Here is a 19,905-nt window from a genome sequence, read left to right as displayed (position 1 = left end):
CCTGTTTGTTTATAAGTAAATAATAGAAGTCTTGATTGGCAATCAAGCTATTCAGAGTGCATCATTTTAGCATAATTGAGATATTTTATTCTGATTAAAGTCTGAATCAGGTGCATAACCTCTGTAAAAATAATTTTTAAGAAACAGCTAGAGAGTCAACAAGTTGCAACAACAGCAACTGCTAAAATTTTAACATCAATAATTGACTATTCTTCAAATACAGTCAGAAAGTTAACTTTTCCCAATACAGGCACTATTAGGAGCCCCATAGCACAGCGCAGTAATCTGCAATACGTTAGTCAAAGCTCTGCTCGTGACCTGAGCTCAATCCCAACAGAAGTCGATCTCAGGTAGCTGGCTCAAGGTTGATTTAGCCTTCCATCCTTCTGAGGTTGGTAAAATGAGTACCAGCTTGCTGGGGGTAAACTATAGATGACTGGAGAAGGCAATGACAAATCACACCATAAGCATAGTCTGCCTAGTAAATGCCTAGTAAATTATTACAATAGCAGTGAAAATTTGTACTGAACAATGAGAATTTGTACACTACCGTGATGCTTAAAACTTTGAAGAAATACATAAGGGAAGGGGCAAAAAAACAGGAAAAGAATCTTCCTGTTAATAAATACAGATTGGAAAAATAAAATTACCTCCTGGTTATCCTTACTCTGGTTCGGCCAGAAAATCTTGTGATAAAGAGTTTCCATTGAGTTGCTGGAATCTGATCGATCAAAGCAATGTCTGTCCAAAACCTCCAATGTGTGCAAAACGCGACTGATAGTAACCCCTAGGAGAAAGAGAAGCAGAAAAAAACACTGTCCATTTAGTGTGACAACTGAGAAGATCCTCTTATGAAGTGCTGTTTCTCAAGGAAACCACCACAAAACAAAACCTTTTATCCAAAGAAGTGAGCTTTGACACACAAAATATATATCCTGGCATATATCCTGGAATATTCTGTTGCTCTCCATGGTGCTACTGTATCCACATTTTGTTCTGCTACCAGCCAACACAGCCACAATGAGCCTCAAGATAGGACCAGGTAAAACTAAATTAAACTAAACTACTCACGTGAAGCACTAAACACAGTTTCTATGACTGCACAGACTTTTAAGTCATTTTGCTTTTAATGTTTATAAGGAACAGTGAAACTTTTCTGGACTCTATTATCCTTTTATCAAGTCTCTGCTTTTGATTCTTATAGCTTTCTTCACTTGTTTTAGTTCGTAGTCTAGTCTATTACGATCTACTGACCCATACAAGCAACCACATACACATTATAAATACAGTAAAAAATCGATTAACTAAATAATAAAATAAGTTCTGTAAATTAGTAAAATGAATAAACTATTAATACAAGAAGTCAGCTTCTGGGGTTCTCTGATTTTTATTTCTGAATGCATCTGCCAAAAATTTTGCTACCTCCAGTGTGATCCTGAAGTTCATGTCTTCTAGCAGTTAGGAAGTGCAGGAACTGTACTGAACTTCCTCTTGGATTTGTCAATAGTGGAAGGATCTTTTGTTGGCACTCACAACAGTTAAACTTACAAAATAAAAGAATGCACTGCAGGGTTTTTGGAAATTACAGGGACACAGTCACAGAGTATAGAACACCTGTAAATCTACAACAAAGGTTTTCTGATAGGAATACCATTAATGTTGCTTTTGTAAACAGTCTACGATAATGAAAAACAGACAAGGTCTTCAGATAATTTGGAGCCATGTAGTTTATATGAAAAAAAGCCAGAGAGCAAACAGCGTGGAAGTGGAACTAAATATCTGCTAATATCCCATAGTCTGTACCCTATCAATTTGAGTCCTAAATTGTATCTCAGACCAGCAAGAAAAAAGGACACAAGATCAATTGAGGCGGGTTGTTTTAAATCTGTCCATCTGCATCTTCAACCAGTCTTCAGTATTCTACCCAACATGCTCTTCTACATTATCTTACCTTCCACCCCTTACTCATTTCAACATTCAGTGCCTTTTCCAATCTTGTGCCAAAAAACAAAATCATGGCTCCTTATGCATTCTTACAATTCACAAGGCTACCTCTTTCTCATATTATTATTATTATTGTTATTGTTGTTGTTGTTGTTGTTGTTATTATTATTAAAAATTAATAGACCACCCTACCCCTGAAGGGCTCAACACTTATAACACTTTTATTCCTCTCAAGAAGTTTATCATTAGAGTGTTAGCAGTCAATACCAATGCCAACTTACACAGGGCCGTCAATCCAAAAGATAAAATTCCTCATTTACTTACAAGAGATAACACTAATGGCTTTCACACAGGTCCAAAACAAAGGCCAAAGTTTACAGTTTCTGCAATTTTTTCTTTGCCATTAAGTGTATTACCTGCAGTTGATTCTTGGCACTTGTCAAATGACCACCGCACTTCCACAGCACGTCCCCTTTGTTTTATCTGCTGTTCTACTTCATAAATTTTTCCCCGAACCTGAAAAGTCACATTCTTAATCATATCATCATTGGTAAATGGCAAATCTGAAGCATATGCTAGATTTCTTTGTGGTATACCGTGCCGCTAGGTTAGGAAACAACAACTGAAAATGCATTTTGTCACTCTAAGGACAAGCAATCCACAAATGAGGAAGAAACATTTTTGATCCTCTGAAGATGCCAGCCACAGATGCAGGCGAAACGTCAGGAGAGAATGCTGCTAGAACACGGCCATACAGCCCGGAAACCACACAGCACCCAAGTGATTCCGGCCGTGAAAGCCTTCGACAATACATTTTTACCTCCTGTTTATTATTTTACAGATTAAAATGGGAGTACTTTTGAGAATCCTTTTTATCTGAAACCATGAAAACCGTGGTCCATTCCTCACAGTACAAAAAAGATTTCTGTGAGACATCTGAAAAGGGGGCAACTCACTCTTCACATCCAAAATGAGATGTCTGGGGAAAATCTTAGAAAGAGGAAGGTTCTGTTTCACTTTCCAGACAGTAACAGTATTGGGGGAAAGAGGCTGTTTCCCACCTAACCATTTTGTTCTCTGGTCAGTTTTTCACCCTCAGGTTGCACCCAACATGTTGTGTGCAGCTGAAGGGATTCTCCCTGCTGTCATTTGCTGAAGGTAGCCCCAGGATGTTTGCTCTGCAGGCTCCAATTCTGGGTGCTTTTTCAGCCCAAAAGGTACATAGTTGTACTCAGCTGGTCTGTTGATCTCCAAAGTGCAATATATAGTTTCCCTCTATTTATATTTTGGTTTTTTGTTTGGGTGCTTTGAGGAGCCTAACTTTTGTAGCTTTCTGCAGCATGGCAATAATACAAGAGAATCTTGGCTGCTCAGAAGATGGGTCTGCCACCCATCAAAAAGCATTGGATAGACCTGTCCTCCACAGAATGACTTCATTTTTTCTTACTGCACAGAAAAAAATCTTATTGCACAGAAAAACCAAGTCAATTGGCAGTGGGCAGGTCAACCCAATGTTTTCAATGGGCAGCAGACCCATCTTCTGAGTGGCTGAAGACTAACTTATGTATGCCCCATAGCTGGCAAGATGCTATTCTCAAAAAAAAAAAAAAAAAATGTACCACTCTAAAAAAGGGGAAACTATATATTTCCAGAATTGGCAGGACCAGCTCAGAACAACCATGTACTTTTTCAGCTGAACAGGCTCCCAGGATCGGAGCCTGCAGAGCTAATGTCCAGGGGCAACCTTCAGCAAATGGAAGCAGCAAGTATCCCTTCAGCAATACACAAAATGTCAGGCCCAAGCCGAGAGTGAAACTGACCAGAGGGCAAAATTGCCATGCTGGAAAAATAAGACACCTCCTTAGATCTGCATTCTACACAGCCAGTCGGGATAATTTTTTCAGGCAGCTTAGGTGGAGAAGGTACACTTTGAAGCATTCTCCAAAAAGATGCCTTAAGCTAAAATAAGGTGTCCTGAGGACATCTTGGGAAGAAAGCTGTGAGGAGTGCCTTCCCAGGATGCCTTTTTAGCATCCCTAGGATGTCTTATTTAGGCTATGCAGAATGAACCAATCTTAACATTCACCTATTGTGTACTTCAAAGCAAATATACTAATATTCTGAAGGACACATCTCCAGCTGAATTATGATTCAGTTCAACCTTCAGCTTGCACTCTTTCCCTGATCCACTTACAACAGGAGAGCTTAGCAGGTTCTATGGGCAAAGAAGGACCTCCTACTTGCAAGGACTTCCACATGGAGAGCAAAGTCACGGTCACATGAAGGCAGAACCGTTTATCCCTCCCACCCCATATGCACATGCTAAAACATTTATGTATTTATAAAAAATATTCTAACTGGTATTTCCTTATTATTTAAGGAGGCTTACAATAATAGTTTAATTCTTCACCTGAGCATTCTACATTCTGTACAATAAAAGCTAGATTCAGAACACTGTAAAAATAATGTGGCTTTAGCACATTTGTATGGTCTATTCTTTTTCACCTAGGCATGGGGAAGCAAGAAGATATGCAACACACTGAGGTCCCCTGGAATTCTTGGCTTCTGAGACTGCACCAGGCATTGCCCATGCATAATCACAACAAAGCAGTCATAAAAATTCAGATGGAGAGAGAGTTGTTTGGATTGCCTTGGCTGCACAAGGCTGATATCTAAAGCAGGGGTGTCAAGCATGTGGCCTGGGGGCCAGCCTTGAGAAGTCTTATCAGACCTGTGAGCCAGCTGAGGCACACCCCCCCAGTTCATAATTCAACCTGTCAAGCCTGTTGTGGGCTCATCAGTCCAGGCAGCCACTTCAAATTACTCCTGATCTGTCATGGTGAGTCACCCACTCCCATGCCAATCTGGGCTGGCAAGCCTGCTGTGGGCTCACCACCTGAGGCAGCCACACCCCACACACACCCCCCGTGCTGATCTGGGTTAGCGAGCCTGCTGTGGGCTGATTATCTGTGGCAGCCACCCCACTACTGACCAACTCCCCCAGTGCCATTCTGGGCTGGCGAGACCACTCTGGGCTCGATAATCAAGTTAGCCATGCACAAACATATACCCTCTCTGGATTAGAGAGCCTGTTGAGGGCTTGACAGTTGAGGTAGTCACCCCCACTTGTGGGGGATCACCAGTCGAAGAAGCCACTGGGGGATCACCAGTCAAAGTGGCTACATCCACTGGGCTCAGCCTGACCAAGTCACATTTATGTCATATATGGTCCTTGTAACAAATGAGTTCAACACCTCTGATCTAAGAACATAAGAAGAACATAAGAACAAGCCAGCTGGATCAGACCAGAGTCCATCTAGTCCAGCTCTCTGCTACTCGCAGTGGCCCACCAGGTGCCTTTGGGAGTTCACATGTAGGATGTGAAAGCAATGGCCTTCTGCGGGCCACTTGACTTTCAATTGTTGATCTGAAGGCCACTTGACTTTCAATTGTTGAGCACATAATATGGAACATCATGTCAAATGGGAAACTGAAAAGAAGCGTACTTGCTGATTGAACACGGAGTTTCCTCCTGGCATAGGCAAACTGGATGGAGCAAATTGAAGTAAATCCAAAGGAGAACCTGGATTACTGCTTTTACTTTCATTTGTGGAATAATTCCACACCAAGGCACTTGGGCAACAAAGAGTTATAGTCTGTAACGGGAAATGTTTAGAATGTTATTAAATTGTATGCAATAAATTAAAATAAAATTAACATGATTAATTCTAAACATACTGACCAAATATACTTCATCTACAAAATTGCAATTAGAGTTGTCTTACCACACAACTAGCCCATTCCCTCTCCCCAACTATTAATCCAAGTATATCCTGCAACAGCAGGAAAAAACTTTCCCAGGATTAGAAATAGGTGCTGGCAAAGGAGAGTCTCAGGAAGTGTTGTGTCCATCAGAACTTTCCCAGACAGATCATAGGATGCAGCCCAGCACACTGTTCAGACCCAGAACCCTAAGTATAGAGGTTAAGAGAAGCATACTCTAATCTGGACCAGGTTTGATTCCCCACTCTTCCACATGAGCAGCAAATTCTTATCTGGTGAACCAGATTTGTTTCCCTGTTCCTCCACATGAAGCCTGCTGGGTGATCTGCGGCTAGTCACATTTCTCTCAGAGCTCTCTCAGCCCCATCTACCTCCAATGGTAGGTGGTTGTGGGAAGGCAATTGTAAGCCACTGAGACTCCTTACAGGAGACAAAAGTGGGGTGTGAAAACCAACTGTGTGACGAGGATATCAATTTTATCACGACCTCCTCAGAATTTATACAGAATATTTCAAATGTTCAAAGTACATCACGTGGGTTGAAGTCAGTCTAAACACATTTGCCGTGGTGACTGGCATTCCCATGGGGGGGGGGGGTCACCAAAGTAGCCAGTGGATTCCCATTCCACACCTCCCAGCTATAATCTTCTTTTCAAAAAACTCACTGCTCAAATCAAAGTCATCGTACATGGCTTTATCAATCCACATTAATGGTGCATTAATGGAGAAGCTCACAATGTGATGGCCTCAATTCACACAACAAATTGTCATAACTGTTGCTGAGGATGGGAAATTCATTACCTGGTTGCCAATCCTACTTGCAGGTGGAATGCTTAGAAGACTCCCAGTAACCTTTAGAAACATCATGTAGAATTACTATTTCCATGATGCAGATAGTTGAGACACTAGAGGATTCCCTGAAATCACCTAGTGATCTCACAGCTCAGGTGAAACCAGGAACAGCCCAGCATGAGTTTTTCACTGCTACAAATCACAACTTCTTCAAGAAGGCAGGATTATTTCAGATGTTTTGATTAATTATCATCATCATTATCATCATCATCATCATCATCGTGATTTATTTCTCGTCCTTTACCATAGTCCCAGGGTGGGTATAGAAAACCAAAAGCAAATAGTATATCTCCTAGCATATTTGAAATACTGTGGTTATCTTTTAAACCCATGCAATATGTTGCAATTAAGATAACTGGTACTAAATGCATTCTCCTTCCTCCCCATTCCTTTCAAGGACACCCAGAAGCATCAAGACATCATCCTACCTGCAGCATACAACTGAGTCCATACACAAGTGGACGATGCTGTGGGCAGGACAGGAAATCTGAACAGGTCATCTGTGCAGGGTTCATCACAGGACCAGTAGCATTCGGGCTCGGAGCTGCTAGTGGAGGATTATTTGATCCAATAATCATATGAGGTGAATGGGCAGCTATGAGGTTAGGACTATCACATATCAGTAGAGAGACACGTCTGGCACAGAAATAAGCAAGGCGACGAGACAAGTAGGCTGACTGAACAAACTCTTCTGAATACTGGAAAAAAATATTTTAAATAAGACTATTTTTAAATATCATTCTGATGGAACATTAACATAGAAAACTCTTTTATACCGAGGTAGACTATTGGTATATCTGTTCCTTCTGAATATGGACCTCTCGAGACTTGACCAGATCTTTTCCCAGTGTTGATATCTGATGTTATTTCACCTGAAGACTCCAGAAACTGAACTCTGGACCTTCTGCATATGGAAGAATACCCCACCACTGAATCATGGCCCTGCTCCATTATGTGACCATTAATGAGATAAAGAAGAACTATCCATTACACTGTAACAATCACTACAGAGAACCAGTGGTTGCTTCTTTTAGATATATAAATTATCTTTTTTTAAGAATTAGCCAATCTGTGTTAATTTTTTCCATATTGAGAGTAAGTAATGTTCTAGTTCTAAACATGTGGCACCCGAGACCAATTCACCATTGCCATAACTGCTATGTTTTTATAAAACCTTAGTCAGATCAATTTAAGATGTAGATTAGCACATTCTGATAAGCTGCGTTTTGAGACCAATTTCTAAATAGAAGAAAATTGTATTATGCACCAGACCTGCAACATTAGCGGCAGCAGGAGTTTCAGAAGTTCATCATCAGCTGCTCTTATTTTTTCTAAGACATCCAGTATCCATGCTAGATATTCGTGTCTTTCAAGCAGTCCTTCCTTAAGGAATATGAGAGGTAACATATTTAAACGTAAAAACTGCTACAGAGAAAATATGCAAAACAAAATTTCTACATCCCACTATTATCCAGTATAGTAACTAAAAAAAGAGATAACAGAATTGACACATCAGTAATGAAAGACATTCAACTAAGCATTTCATAGGTCAAAAAAGTTTTGATCGATTGACCACCCAAACAACAGCCAAATAATGTCAGTGTTTTTAGTGCATCAATTTCATTTGAAAAAAACTGTTTAATGATAAACAAGTTTAACACTCAAATTACAAAAATAATTTATTTCAGGTCTCAAAATTTTCATGGCAGCTGTATATCCAGCAAAACATATTCAGAGAAGCAAAGACCAGGTAGATGGGTGATGTACATTCACATAGAATCAAATATCAATTATGCCATTGCTATTCCTTGAATTTCTAATTACATGCTCCAGTTGCAAACTGGGAACATTGAACAGAGTATAAATGTAGCTAGGGATGTTCTTTACATTGTATAAAAGACCTAAAGGTTTATGGAGACAGAATTGTTCCTCACTAGAGGGAAGATGATTTTTTCCCCAGCTGCTTTTATGAAAATATAAAAGGTTTATTCACATTAGACTGGCAACAACAAAGATTCTACCTGCCCTTGGGTAGACATTTTGCTGACATCCTGGTCAGCTACCCTAATCTATTCTCTGGCGGACTTCAGAAACCCCCCCATACAGTCTTGCTTATCTTTACCAAATTAACATTAGTTCTCTAAATAACATCAAGAGATATTCTTAATCAAAAGTCCAATGTTTAATATAAACCTGAAAGACTGAATAATGGCAATACAGCAATAAAGAAGCGAGCTCCAAGTTCTGCTACTTTGTGGAATTACATGTTAATTTAGGACCCACAAAACCCCATTTCTTTAGAAAAGGTTACCTGGAACATATAAAATGCCAACTTTTCATTATATTCCCATTGCTTCAGGGCTTGTTCTACTTCAGGAGGCACTGCAACAGAACTGCTACCTTGGTTTGAGGTGGCATGATAAAATTCTGCAATCTTTGCAAGCTGTTCTCGAAGGTACCTGGTTGCAATCTGAGTCCATTCTAAAGAGATTCAAATTAGATTTTTTCCCCTCTACCAATAATTAGCATAATAACTAGCTCTGTATAAAAATACATTTCTAGGGCACTGAACAGCAGGTACATAACCCACTGCCTATTTGAAGACATTGCCATGCACAGATACAAACCTTGGTCCAAGGGTCACGTTTATGTTAAAAGGAAAAAATAATTAATTACAAAGCAGACTTGAGAATTAAAAGACATGCACATGTAAAGAACAGTTGATACTTTTCATGCAGACCAAAGAGTTCTGAGAAGTTTTCAGCCAAGCAAAATGAATGAAGAATATAAGAACATCCTTTGAACACTGTCACAAATGACCTCTCATGTTAACTTTTTACTAAATCCCAACTTGAAAGTACTATATTATCGGACCATCACTGCAGTGCTAACAGCACAATCATAAAGCTCCTGCAGGGAGTTTAGGGTGTTACAAACGTATCTTGGAAACATGCGTGCACATTACCAATGTGATATAGATGTAACCCAATTAATACCATGCCAGCAAGAGGCTGAAAATGGGCACTATTAGAGATATGTCAGGGAGGAGCATGACATACGAAGCATCCGAAGCTCTTTCAAGCCAGGGTTCTCACTGATACCAATCTTACACAGCAGAGTAGACTAGCTTTGCACCCAACTGAAGCTACTACCTAAAGTTTATAAATCCCAGCCAGGACACCCAGCTACTGGGAGGACATGAATAGGGCTGCATATTTCTGCTTTTCCTGCCCAGTTCACATACAAATAGAACAGACATGTAGGAATTCTGGTAAAGAGAACTCTGTTGAAAATGCTCATTGTATAAAAATGGACAATGCTGAAAACGCACTCGTGGCTGAGAACAAATACAGGATAAGAATACTGACAAGGATAAGAATACTTCTAATTATTGAACCTGTCCCTCTTGGCTTTTTCCAAGCAGCCCTTTAACAGAGAGAAGAGGCATGACCTTAGCCTACAACAACTATCAGCTCCAGTGACCACTGGCTATCTAGCTCTTCAGCAGCACAGTGATGAGCTCTTGCTACTTTGCTGGTCAAAATGTCTGTCAAGAGGTATCCGCCATCAACATACAGTGATAGCACAAGAACAGGCAGATCGTTCCCTTTCTACCAATGCAGCTACCAAAGGCAAGGAGCCAATCAGTTTGGATGGTTTCACAGCTTCTTCACACCTTTCCCTTGGTGAGAAGGGAACAGTGCTTTTTCCCCGGTGACTACTAAGATGATGACAGAGATGCCTTCTGTGAATGTGTAAAGGCATTTTCTGCTGTTGCTTGCCCCAATGTCTGATCAACATGCCTTGCAAAAAAATCAATCTTTTATCAGGGACATTATTTCAACAATGGGATCAGAACCCTTGTCTGAAAGAAGTCATGATATTCTCCCCCACCCCGCCAACCAGCAGAGGTCACCAGAGCGCAGCTCCTACTGGCCATATCATGATCCATCATGCCCTTGAGGGAGCTGCCTTTTTCTCCCATTGTTCTGTTTTAAAATAATTGAAAATTAAAAAGGGCACTCAAGAATGTTAAACACTTATGGGACTTCCATTCGGTTCCCAGCAAAATGATTAACATACTGGAAAATCTCAACTTTCTTATACTGTCAGAAAATATACAGTTATCCAAATTTTGTGCAGTGGAAGAGGCAAGTCATTTTTTAGACAGCCTTGTGGGATTAAGTACGAAATAATACACTTACTCAGAAAACTGGCTTTCTCCCTCTGGGCTATTAAAATGAAGGACTTTTTAAAATATGTAAGTTGAGTCGTTTTTAATTGCAAAAATAAATTTACGAAACGGACAATACAGATATTTCCACTGGTATCGCTAACATTCTTATGACCACATATAAGCATAAAGTATTTCAATTACTGATTGCTTTATTTTTACCAAGGTTTGGATCAGCAGCCTGGCGTTTCTTGATTTTAGCTTCAGAAATTGCAGAGTAGTAGGCACAGGTCATCTTGATCAGCCAGGCTGCTCTCAGTAGTGGCACAGAATACTTCGCTAAGTATGCAAAGACATCTTCCTTTTTACTGAGAATCGGAACCTGGATAGGAGAAAGAGTTAACGACATACTTAAAACCATAAGACACAATTAATGAACCTTCATACTAAAGTACAGCCTGATAAATAATTTCTTGAAATGTAAAAAAGAAGAAACGCTGGAGTGGGGAAGACAAAATGCAACTGAACGGTAGCACCGTTGGAAATTCTGAGAACAACTCTGAGTTTACTGCTGTCATTCCCCATCTCTCTTCCCTTCATTGCCACCCTGGTGATTAATAAAATTGCCAGTGTGTCTATTGTTTCCTAATCTGGGTTCGGCTTTACATCATGCAAAATTTGGCCCTGCCTGTTTAAATGTTCAACAGCAATCCAGAGATAAAATCAATGGTAGCACATAGCTACATTTTGTTTATTCACTAATTAGTGTCTTCCAATATAATTAAAGCAATACTAAAAAGATATAATATGCTGCTTCCAAAGGGGGGGTGCTCCCAACCCCCCCCCCCACCACCACCTGTGTCCTTTAGAGGCAAGATGTAGTGATGCATAATCTGTGACACAGGCAGACCTTAAAACTGCCTGCTGCAACTAACAGCATACTTAAATATCACCAGTGAGGTTTGTTGTCCCTTTTTACTTATAGTTTAAATAGAGAGTGAAATAGAGAGGCCCATTCTGCACAGTACAAGTAAATCTCAGGATGAAAAAAAAGGATCTTTGGAAGGAACTCCACACCTCATTTTCCCCAAAACATCCTCAGGATGCCTTATTTCAGCTCGAGCTGTCCTATTTCAAGGATGCAAACTACTGACTTTTTTTACCAAAAAAGTTTTTTTCCCCAAAGTTGTCTGCAAGTCATCTCTTCTGGCTGTGCGGAGCTGAGGAGACAGCTCATTTTTCCCATTCGACAGTTAAAGCTCTCTGGACAGTTTCCTCTGTCACTGGCACCCAACCTGAAAAACTGTGACTGGTCCAAGCTCACCCAGCAACAATGGCATAGCGCCAATGGGGTGGGGGGTGTGAAACCTGGGAGCAGTTTCCCCTCGCTCCGCCCCTGCCCAGCAGGAATGTAGGAGGAGGTAATAAATCTGGTTCACCAGATAAGAGACCACCACTCATGTGGAGGAGTGGGGAATCAAACCTGGTTCTCCAGATTAGAGTCCACCTCCTCTTAACCAATCTGCAAAATGGATTGTTTCCTTTCTTATACAAAAAGAAATAAGCAATGTCTAAAGTAACAGCCTAAAGAGGCACAAATACACTGCCAGCTTGTTGAAACTAGCTGAGGGGGAGGACAGGGGTGCCTCCTTGCGTGTAAACAGAGAAACACAAGGAGACTTCACTTCAGCCCCACCGCACAGCTAAAAGGCTTGAGGTAAGTGTTTCATGAGTAATGGGCCTCTATTAATCAGATAAACACTGTTGAAAGGCTGCAACAGTTGTAGAAAGTAAAAACTTACACCAGTGTAAGCACTGGTCCCTGCTAATTACTGGTGTTCATGTCCAGAATCTCTGGTGACACAATGGCATCATTTCTGGTGCACAACAGAAGTTATATTTCCATGTTGACAACAACACTGGTCTAGCCTCTCTCTTTGTTACAAGTCTCCCTGCCTGGCAGCTGATTAGAGGGCCCAGGAGGCTGGCAACCCTGCTGATTACACATTCAACACATACAGGATTTCAATTTCTTTTAATGACATTTTTTTTGTTTGCATGTTCTCAGAACATTGCCAAATAACAGAAAACTGGAACTCTCCACTTTTACATGAATGCATCATCTTCTAAACCCAACCTGTGAAATATTCAAAATGCTAATTTTGTACCTTCTTGACAAGAATAGTCAGTGGTTTATTTCCTGCTAAATCTGCGAACCAATTGTGAATTGCACTCTGGGAACGAGCAGTCACTAGCCAGTAGTTGTCTTTGGCATTTACTTGCGGTTTCTTCTTCCCTGTGTCTTGAAAGGTATTAAGTTTTAACTTCTCTGCTAATATGCTGCTAAAATAAGCACCGATCTGATTGGAGGAGAGAAAAACACAATAAGTACCTGCTACCCACTGGCAGAAAGAGTATCCCCATTTGAAGAGGTGTATGCATCACTGTGGTTCAGGCTATCCATTTAATAAGATTATACTCTAATTCTCTAATATGGTAGTCAGAGATTTTTGCATGTAAAGACTTAAGTAGTACCCTATTGCCTTTTAGAGAAAAAAGTCCTAGGTCTATAAAATGAACGCAATCAACTAAGAATGCATAAAATGCCATTTGAATTAAGTAACAGAGAAAAAGGCACATCACTTGCCATACTAGAAACTCAGTTTTCCACGATTTTCTAGGGAATCATCCTAATCAGTTTAGGCTCCTGTCCAAGAAAAGTCTTTTGCCTCAAACATGTGACAACAAGCTTCACTCAAGATTTAAATCCTTTGTTGAATTAGTCTTATGATGAGTGTGCAGCTACTATGCAATGAAATGAAGTAGGCATCATGTTGACAGATATGATCATGTCAAAGAAAGAGGTATAATTTTTTTTAAGAAAAGGATCTTTTAGGTGACTGAAGATTAAGGATTGGTAAATTGTCAAGCAGCAATCAAGAGTCACATCTTCCTAATTATGTCAAGGGAATTTTCAGGCACGAACACAGCCTCCTTCTTCCACACGCATCAGTCTTCAACGGGTCACAAGCAGCATGTTATTCAGTGGGAGTTACTCTTAGGAAATAGCAACCTTAATGATTCAGCATCAAATCACAACTATTTATTTCATTAGAATCACAAACTATGATTTATTCTCTTACCTCCAAGCCAGGAATAAAACACGATCTGGAATACTTGTGTGTGATTTAGACAGTGGGGAAAAAAAACTCTACGGTTTGCCATGAAAACATTTAATTTCCTAAGTATGCATGAAGAGAAGACAGAAGACGGAACAGAGCACAGAAAGATTCTCAGGCTTATTTCAATAATTACAAATCATGGTTTACTGTTACATGTGAATCATTCCCTACCAAAAGGTGTATATTGAAAACAGTATCTCTTCAAAGAAAATATTTTCACCGCAGACTTCAATCCAGAGCTTACCTTTGAAGGGTTAATGACAATGTTTCTAGCAGATCCATGCTCATCTCCAGAGAAGGCTGGCTGGTTAGTGAAACCTTGCTTTACATTCACAGCAGTAAGTTCATCCTGCAGAGAGAGTATTTTTCTTAAGTCATTTCCACTGTAGTCTTAAATTTTAATTACAGAGCTCAAAATCTGTTTAAGGCCTTAGGTTGCCTGGTGAATTGTGCATACTACACAATGGCACACTGCAATAATCATGCTTTCCTTGCACATCTTAAGATTTTTCAACTACTTAGGACTAAAATGTACTACTGCAAAGTTGCTTTCCCTAGTCCAAGACTATCTTCACAACGTGTAGCCAAAGCACACATTGCCAACTATATCTGGTTCTTTCACTCTTGAAGTGTGGCTGGCACACAGTGAGACTGTGGTCCAACATGCTGCATTAGCACCGTAGCAGTGAACCCTTTCTCACTGACACACACATAAAGCAGGCAGGCATCCTCATATGCTCCACCACACCCACTAATAGGAATGAATATAACGTGAAACCATCTGCTAAGGTCAGGGCTGCAGGGGTAATTGCTAGGAAAAGGATGAGCTCTTATTAATACTCCCATCACTTTACAACAGAGAACTAAAGAAGGGACTCCATGCTCTTTTCTAGTCATCCCAATCTCTGATTTACCCCATACAAACAACTGAGTGGCTGAAAGAAATGAGCTGAATTTTTGGCTGAACTGATATCAGAAATGAGATAAAATGGAAGATCTACTAATGATCCTTAGCCCAAGGCATACCCAGCTGTTCTTAATCAGAGCTGGGGCTTTTTTGGCCCTGGCACAAGCATAGCAACTCTGCCAAGTGCCACCTGGGCCCTGTGTGAGTTGTTCAGGTTCCACAGGGCCTGTAAAATGGAGATATTCCACTGAGCAAATGGTTGAGGACAGAAACCGTTGTATACTTGTTGGTCTCCCGGCTGAGCCCTTTCAGAGAATCATCTCCTGCTGTTTTTGTGCCGTGACTGCCAAAAAATTTTTGTATATCTAGCTTCTGCTGCTGTTTGGTCACCTTTTCTTAAGTGGAAATGGGGCGTGTCATCTTTTAAATACTTCAGGTTTTTTCGATATTATCAGTCTTAGGATGGGTTTTATAGGGTTTTTTAAATTGCACTGGCTTGTATGATCTGTTTTGCCTAACATTAGCTGCTGTGAGCCCAACTTTGTTGGAGAGAGCAGAAATAAAATCAAATAAATACATAAACAAATCTCTAATCTCTGTTAATAGCCTCAGCCCAGCCCAATTTGTTTTTGTTTCAGGTTTCTTACTTCAGTGTCCCAGAGGCTTCCTATTTGAATTTGTATTTCTTAGTCTAGTAGTGATTAAAGTTAATGTGTCCGTTTTCTGTCCACTTGGGGACCCAAGATTGTGTATTATTATACAAATCCCTTGGAGCTGGCAGGATTATGCATTGTTGATTATTCAAAACTTATAGAATCTGAAACAATGACCTCCCTTGTCCTCCTCTGTAAATTTCAGTTTGCATTAAAACATCTGTTATCTGGATCAAGGTGGGTCAGTGCTACTATTATTTTTAGACCGGTTGGCAGCATTTGACACAGTCAGTCATGAAATATTGACCCACGGGTCTGCTGATGCTGGGATACATGGGACAGCCCTTCAATGGCTCATCTAATTTCTTCAGAATCAGAGCAGAGAGTGGTATTTCTGTAAAATAAAGAAAAATCTTTCTTTCTGTTGTGACTGAAGCTTTGACTAACAAAAGCTCATATTGAAATAAATGTTAAGGCCAACATGCTAGGACTAATGAGTGTTAATACCTCAGTTTTGTTTTGCTATAATAAACTAGCAAAAGTGAAGTATTGTTACTTCACTACTGGTCAGTAGCATAGCACCAAGGGGGCAGGGGCGCGACACACTGGGCAGGTGACGGTGTGGGGGCACAGCAGGGGCGTTCCGGGGCATAGGCTGCTTTGTGCCCACTGATTTTGCCCCGCCCCCAATGGCCTGGGAGCCATTTTCTTCAGGCATCTCCCCTGCACCAACCTGGGTTGGCGTGGGGGAGGAGGGGTGTGGGGGCGATTTTGCACTTCCCCCATGTGACAGGATGGCATGCACCTGTAACCCCTATGTTCAGAATGGGTTGACCCAGAAAGGGGTGGAGACTCAAAGCAGGAGGCTGCAAAAACTCTAAAACGTGGAGGAAGCAAGGCTACCAGGCTGGGACCTTGCTTTATTTCTTTATAAGCTTTTAACACCTTGTTTACGGGCTTTCTGGGTTTGTAGTTGATGGAAGTTCTTTTGGGGACCTTAATCATCTTGAATCCGGTTCACCAAGCCCCTGAAGTCTTCATAAGCCAACCACCAGCAAAGAAGAATTGGACTTGGACTTGGCATTATCAATAGACTGTAAATATAAGGACTTGAAATTGAAACTTGAACAGGACCTTAAAGTGTTAATGTTAAATGTTAATGTTTAATAAGTGTTATTTGTTAAGAAAAGTAAACCATTTTGTTTTAAATTTAGTTGTTGCAACTCCTTCCAAGTTCTGCCCCACAGAACCCACAGTTAGAGGTTACACACCCAGGGACATGTCCCCATGAGCAGTATGCCTCCTGGGGATACACATACCCCTAGTTGGGAACCACTGGTCTAGAATAACACTGGCTTTTCCATGGCTTGTAAAATGCCAAATGCCACATTGTTTGTATTTAAATAGTTTTAAAAATTCTTACTGATACACTTGACCTAGGAGATCACTCCAACTAAGTAGGTTGATCAATTCCACTCAACTTCAACCACCACAAAGCATCTTGTGCAAATATGAGATTTAATTTAATTTTTTTTCATTTATACTCCACCTTTCTCCATAATGGATATTCAAAGTGGCTTACATCATTCTCTCCTCTTCCATTTAATCCTCACAACAAACCTGTGAGGTAGGTTAGGCTAAGGTTATACGAGTGCCCTGAGGTCACCCATGAGCTTCCATGGCAAAGTGGGGATTTGAACCTGGGTCTCCAAGATCCTATTTTGGCACTCTAATGACTACACCACACAAGCTTACAAGAATTTCATTGTTCATAAGGATCTGTCTGGTACAAGAAACCTAGCAAGCATTCTTGGAATATTGAGGTAAATTTTCATAAGCAAAGCTGAGAATGATTTGGTTCCTTAAAAAAAAAACAAATTAAGCCTTTGTTCCCCACCCACCACATGGCTTAGACTCAAAGAACAAGCACCTTACCGTGAGGGAGAAAAAAGCCCGAAATCCTCTGTCAAGCAAGGAGTTCATACAGCATCAGGCTAGGTTAAATGAAGTATAAAGGTTGAGCATGCTGTCATTTGGCATGACTTGATTTCCAAGTCATCTCCCACTGAATAAACACAGGGTGACTGAACAGAGCTGTCACATACAAAACAATGTACTTCAGGTGACATACTGCACTGGATTTTGCAGGCTCCTGCAAGGCTTTCAAAATGTCAACCGAGGCCAAATGAAGTCTAATCAAGTTTTAGAATGTTCACTGGTTTTACAAAGACAGTTCTGCAGCAGCTGCGTTTTGTTTTGAAAGGAATGGCCACACCTTTACAATACTCACCCTACCCTCTTCTTTTTTGTAAAAAAGATTTTTAAATTACCTTGCAACCTGCTCAAAGAAGTAATTGGAAAAATGAAGGCTCCATGACTTTATGTCCCTAATTATTCACTGTCTGGAAATTACTACAGTAGTTGGAATTAAAATCTTGCAAAATCCTGCAAATTTCACATAAAGCATTCATAACCGGACAATTACTTTTATAATGGACACTCTGATCCTAATTTTAAAAGTCGGGTAATAGAAGATGCAGTTCCCAGCTTTGGAAACCTATTATTGTTATTTAAACATAAAAAAGATGTTAATAGCAAGGAAATGTGGAAACAGGAATATACGTATTCTTCATCAATTCTGCTCCATAGCAAAGCAAGGATATAATTAGTGCACACAAAAATCTCCACTTTTGTAGAGAAACTCTCTAACTGAAAAATTGCCAGAGGAGCAAGGCGTGAGTAACCCCTGTCCCCAAACAGTCTTTTGCTAAAATCTGATTCCTTCAGAAAATTGCTCTTGGCTTCTCATACAAGAAAAATAAAGGTAAAGAAAAATACAGGCAATTGAGTATCAAGTAACATTTGGGTTTTAAAGATTTTAAAATTTACTCAATACTATGGGCAGAACTACACATTAACAGTTGAATCATAAACCACACATACAGCTCCACAATTCTTTCGCACAAAAACATTTCTTTTCAGCAGACATGTAATGAGCCTGCAATATTAACTGGGAACTAGTTCAGGGGGAAGGGGAGCAATTTAACTCTTTCCCCAAGCACTGTTTTCCAGTAAAAATCATTAACCCTGTGCTGCTTTTATTCATGGTAGAAGGAAAAAATAAGATATCCATTTATTTTTTCCTGTTTTCCATCTCAGCCACTCAATCTCCTCATTAATCACAGCTGCAACAGTCTTGTAATTTTTAAAAAAAAATTGCTGGAAGGTAAGAATCATGAGCTGTGTGTACTCTGTAGTTCCACCTTAAGTAATTTACTGTCACGTTCAAATTAGAGCCATTGGTTTCCAAGGAAACAGGTGTATTCCCACTCCTCAAGTAGAAGTTGCATCTCCCTCTTCCCTAACTTCCATAATGTCCCCCATCACAAACACCTGGTGATCTTCTCACAAAGTTTTTATGAACCTGTGGTGCCTCCCAAACCACAGCTAGAAATGATTAATGTACATGACCAAAATAACAGCCCAAACTGCAAAAACAAATTTCAATTAATTACCTTAATTATGTTACTAAGGCACAAGGGATTTGGCTTGCTACACAGACGGAGAGGACTTATTATTTTCATTTTTACTGGTACATTCAATATCTCCTGCATGTTGGCAACTCTTTGAAAAAATTTAGACAGTGCACCTATGCAGTGATTAGTTTAAAAGATCTTGCTCAATGCAGGAACTCCAAACAATTTTCAAAGAGACATCAGTGTACTTCTACAAAACTGACATGCTATCAGGGCTCTAGAAGTTTCTGTCCTTTTCTTAAACCACAGCCAGTTCAAACAAGGTAGTTTTATGAATTGTGGTAATGTAATTACAAAATAAAAGCCATTTCATACCTTTTCAGCCCATTTGTTTGCTTAAAATCATAGGCATTTACATAGCATGTTTCACACGTAACAACTTGATTGTCCAAGACTACTGTTAAAGTTTTTTGTAAGAAATGCTCTTAAGAGTAAGTACAAACTGAGGAAGTGATGAAAAAGTCAATAATCACAAATTCTTACGCATACACTTCAATTCCTGTATCAAACAGTCATCTTGATATGGTCCAGGAAATTTTTTGAAAAAAATAGTGGCAAATAGTGTCACAGTCTCAACACACTTATGATCTAAAAGGAATAATGAATCTCGTAACTACACAATATAACAACCAGTTAAACTGTCCCAGATAACATTCTCTGGAGGGAGGTACAAAAGTCAACAGTCAACATACGCATAATAACTTCCATGGTCTCTTGGCTACAAAACCAAAAACTATAACTTTGTCATACATGTTAGCTAATGTACGACGAAGGTCAATGTTATCTGAACGTGATGAGTTCACCATTTGGATTTATACCCTTCTTTTCTCTCCTGTAAGGAGTCTCACAAATTCCTTCCCTTCTTCTCCCCACAA

At 40.0% G+C, this 19,905-nt stretch overlaps 1 protein-coding gene across 1 annotated transcript in view; it reads right to left on the bottom strand.

Moving 5' to 3' along the window:
* MED12L (mediator complex subunit 12L) overlaps positions 1-19,905 on the bottom strand; it is a 201,523-nt gene that overhangs the window by 173,988 nt on the left and 7,630 nt on the right. Inside the window, 9 exon segments of the mRNA XM_048507092.1 lie at positions 651-787; positions 2,361-2,460; positions 5,451-5,600; positions 7,007-7,276; positions 7,851-7,961; positions 8,890-9,059; positions 10,975-11,134; positions 12,921-13,112; positions 14,179-14,283. Coding sequence (XP_048363049.1) covers positions 651-787; positions 2,361-2,460; positions 5,451-5,600; positions 7,007-7,276; positions 7,851-7,961; positions 8,890-9,059; positions 10,975-11,134; positions 12,921-13,112; positions 14,179-14,283 — 1,395 coding nt within the window.

This window comes from Sphaerodactylus townsendi, linkage group LG08 (assembly GCF_021028975.2).
Source record: "Sphaerodactylus townsendi isolate TG3544 linkage group LG08, MPM_Stown_v2.3, whole genome shotgun sequence".
NCBI lineage: Eukaryota > Metazoa > Chordata > Lepidosauria > Squamata > Sphaerodactylidae > Sphaerodactylus > Sphaerodactylus townsendi.
The sequence above is the reverse complement of the archived record's forward strand: the minus strand, read 5'-3'. Positions and strand labels throughout refer to the sequence as shown.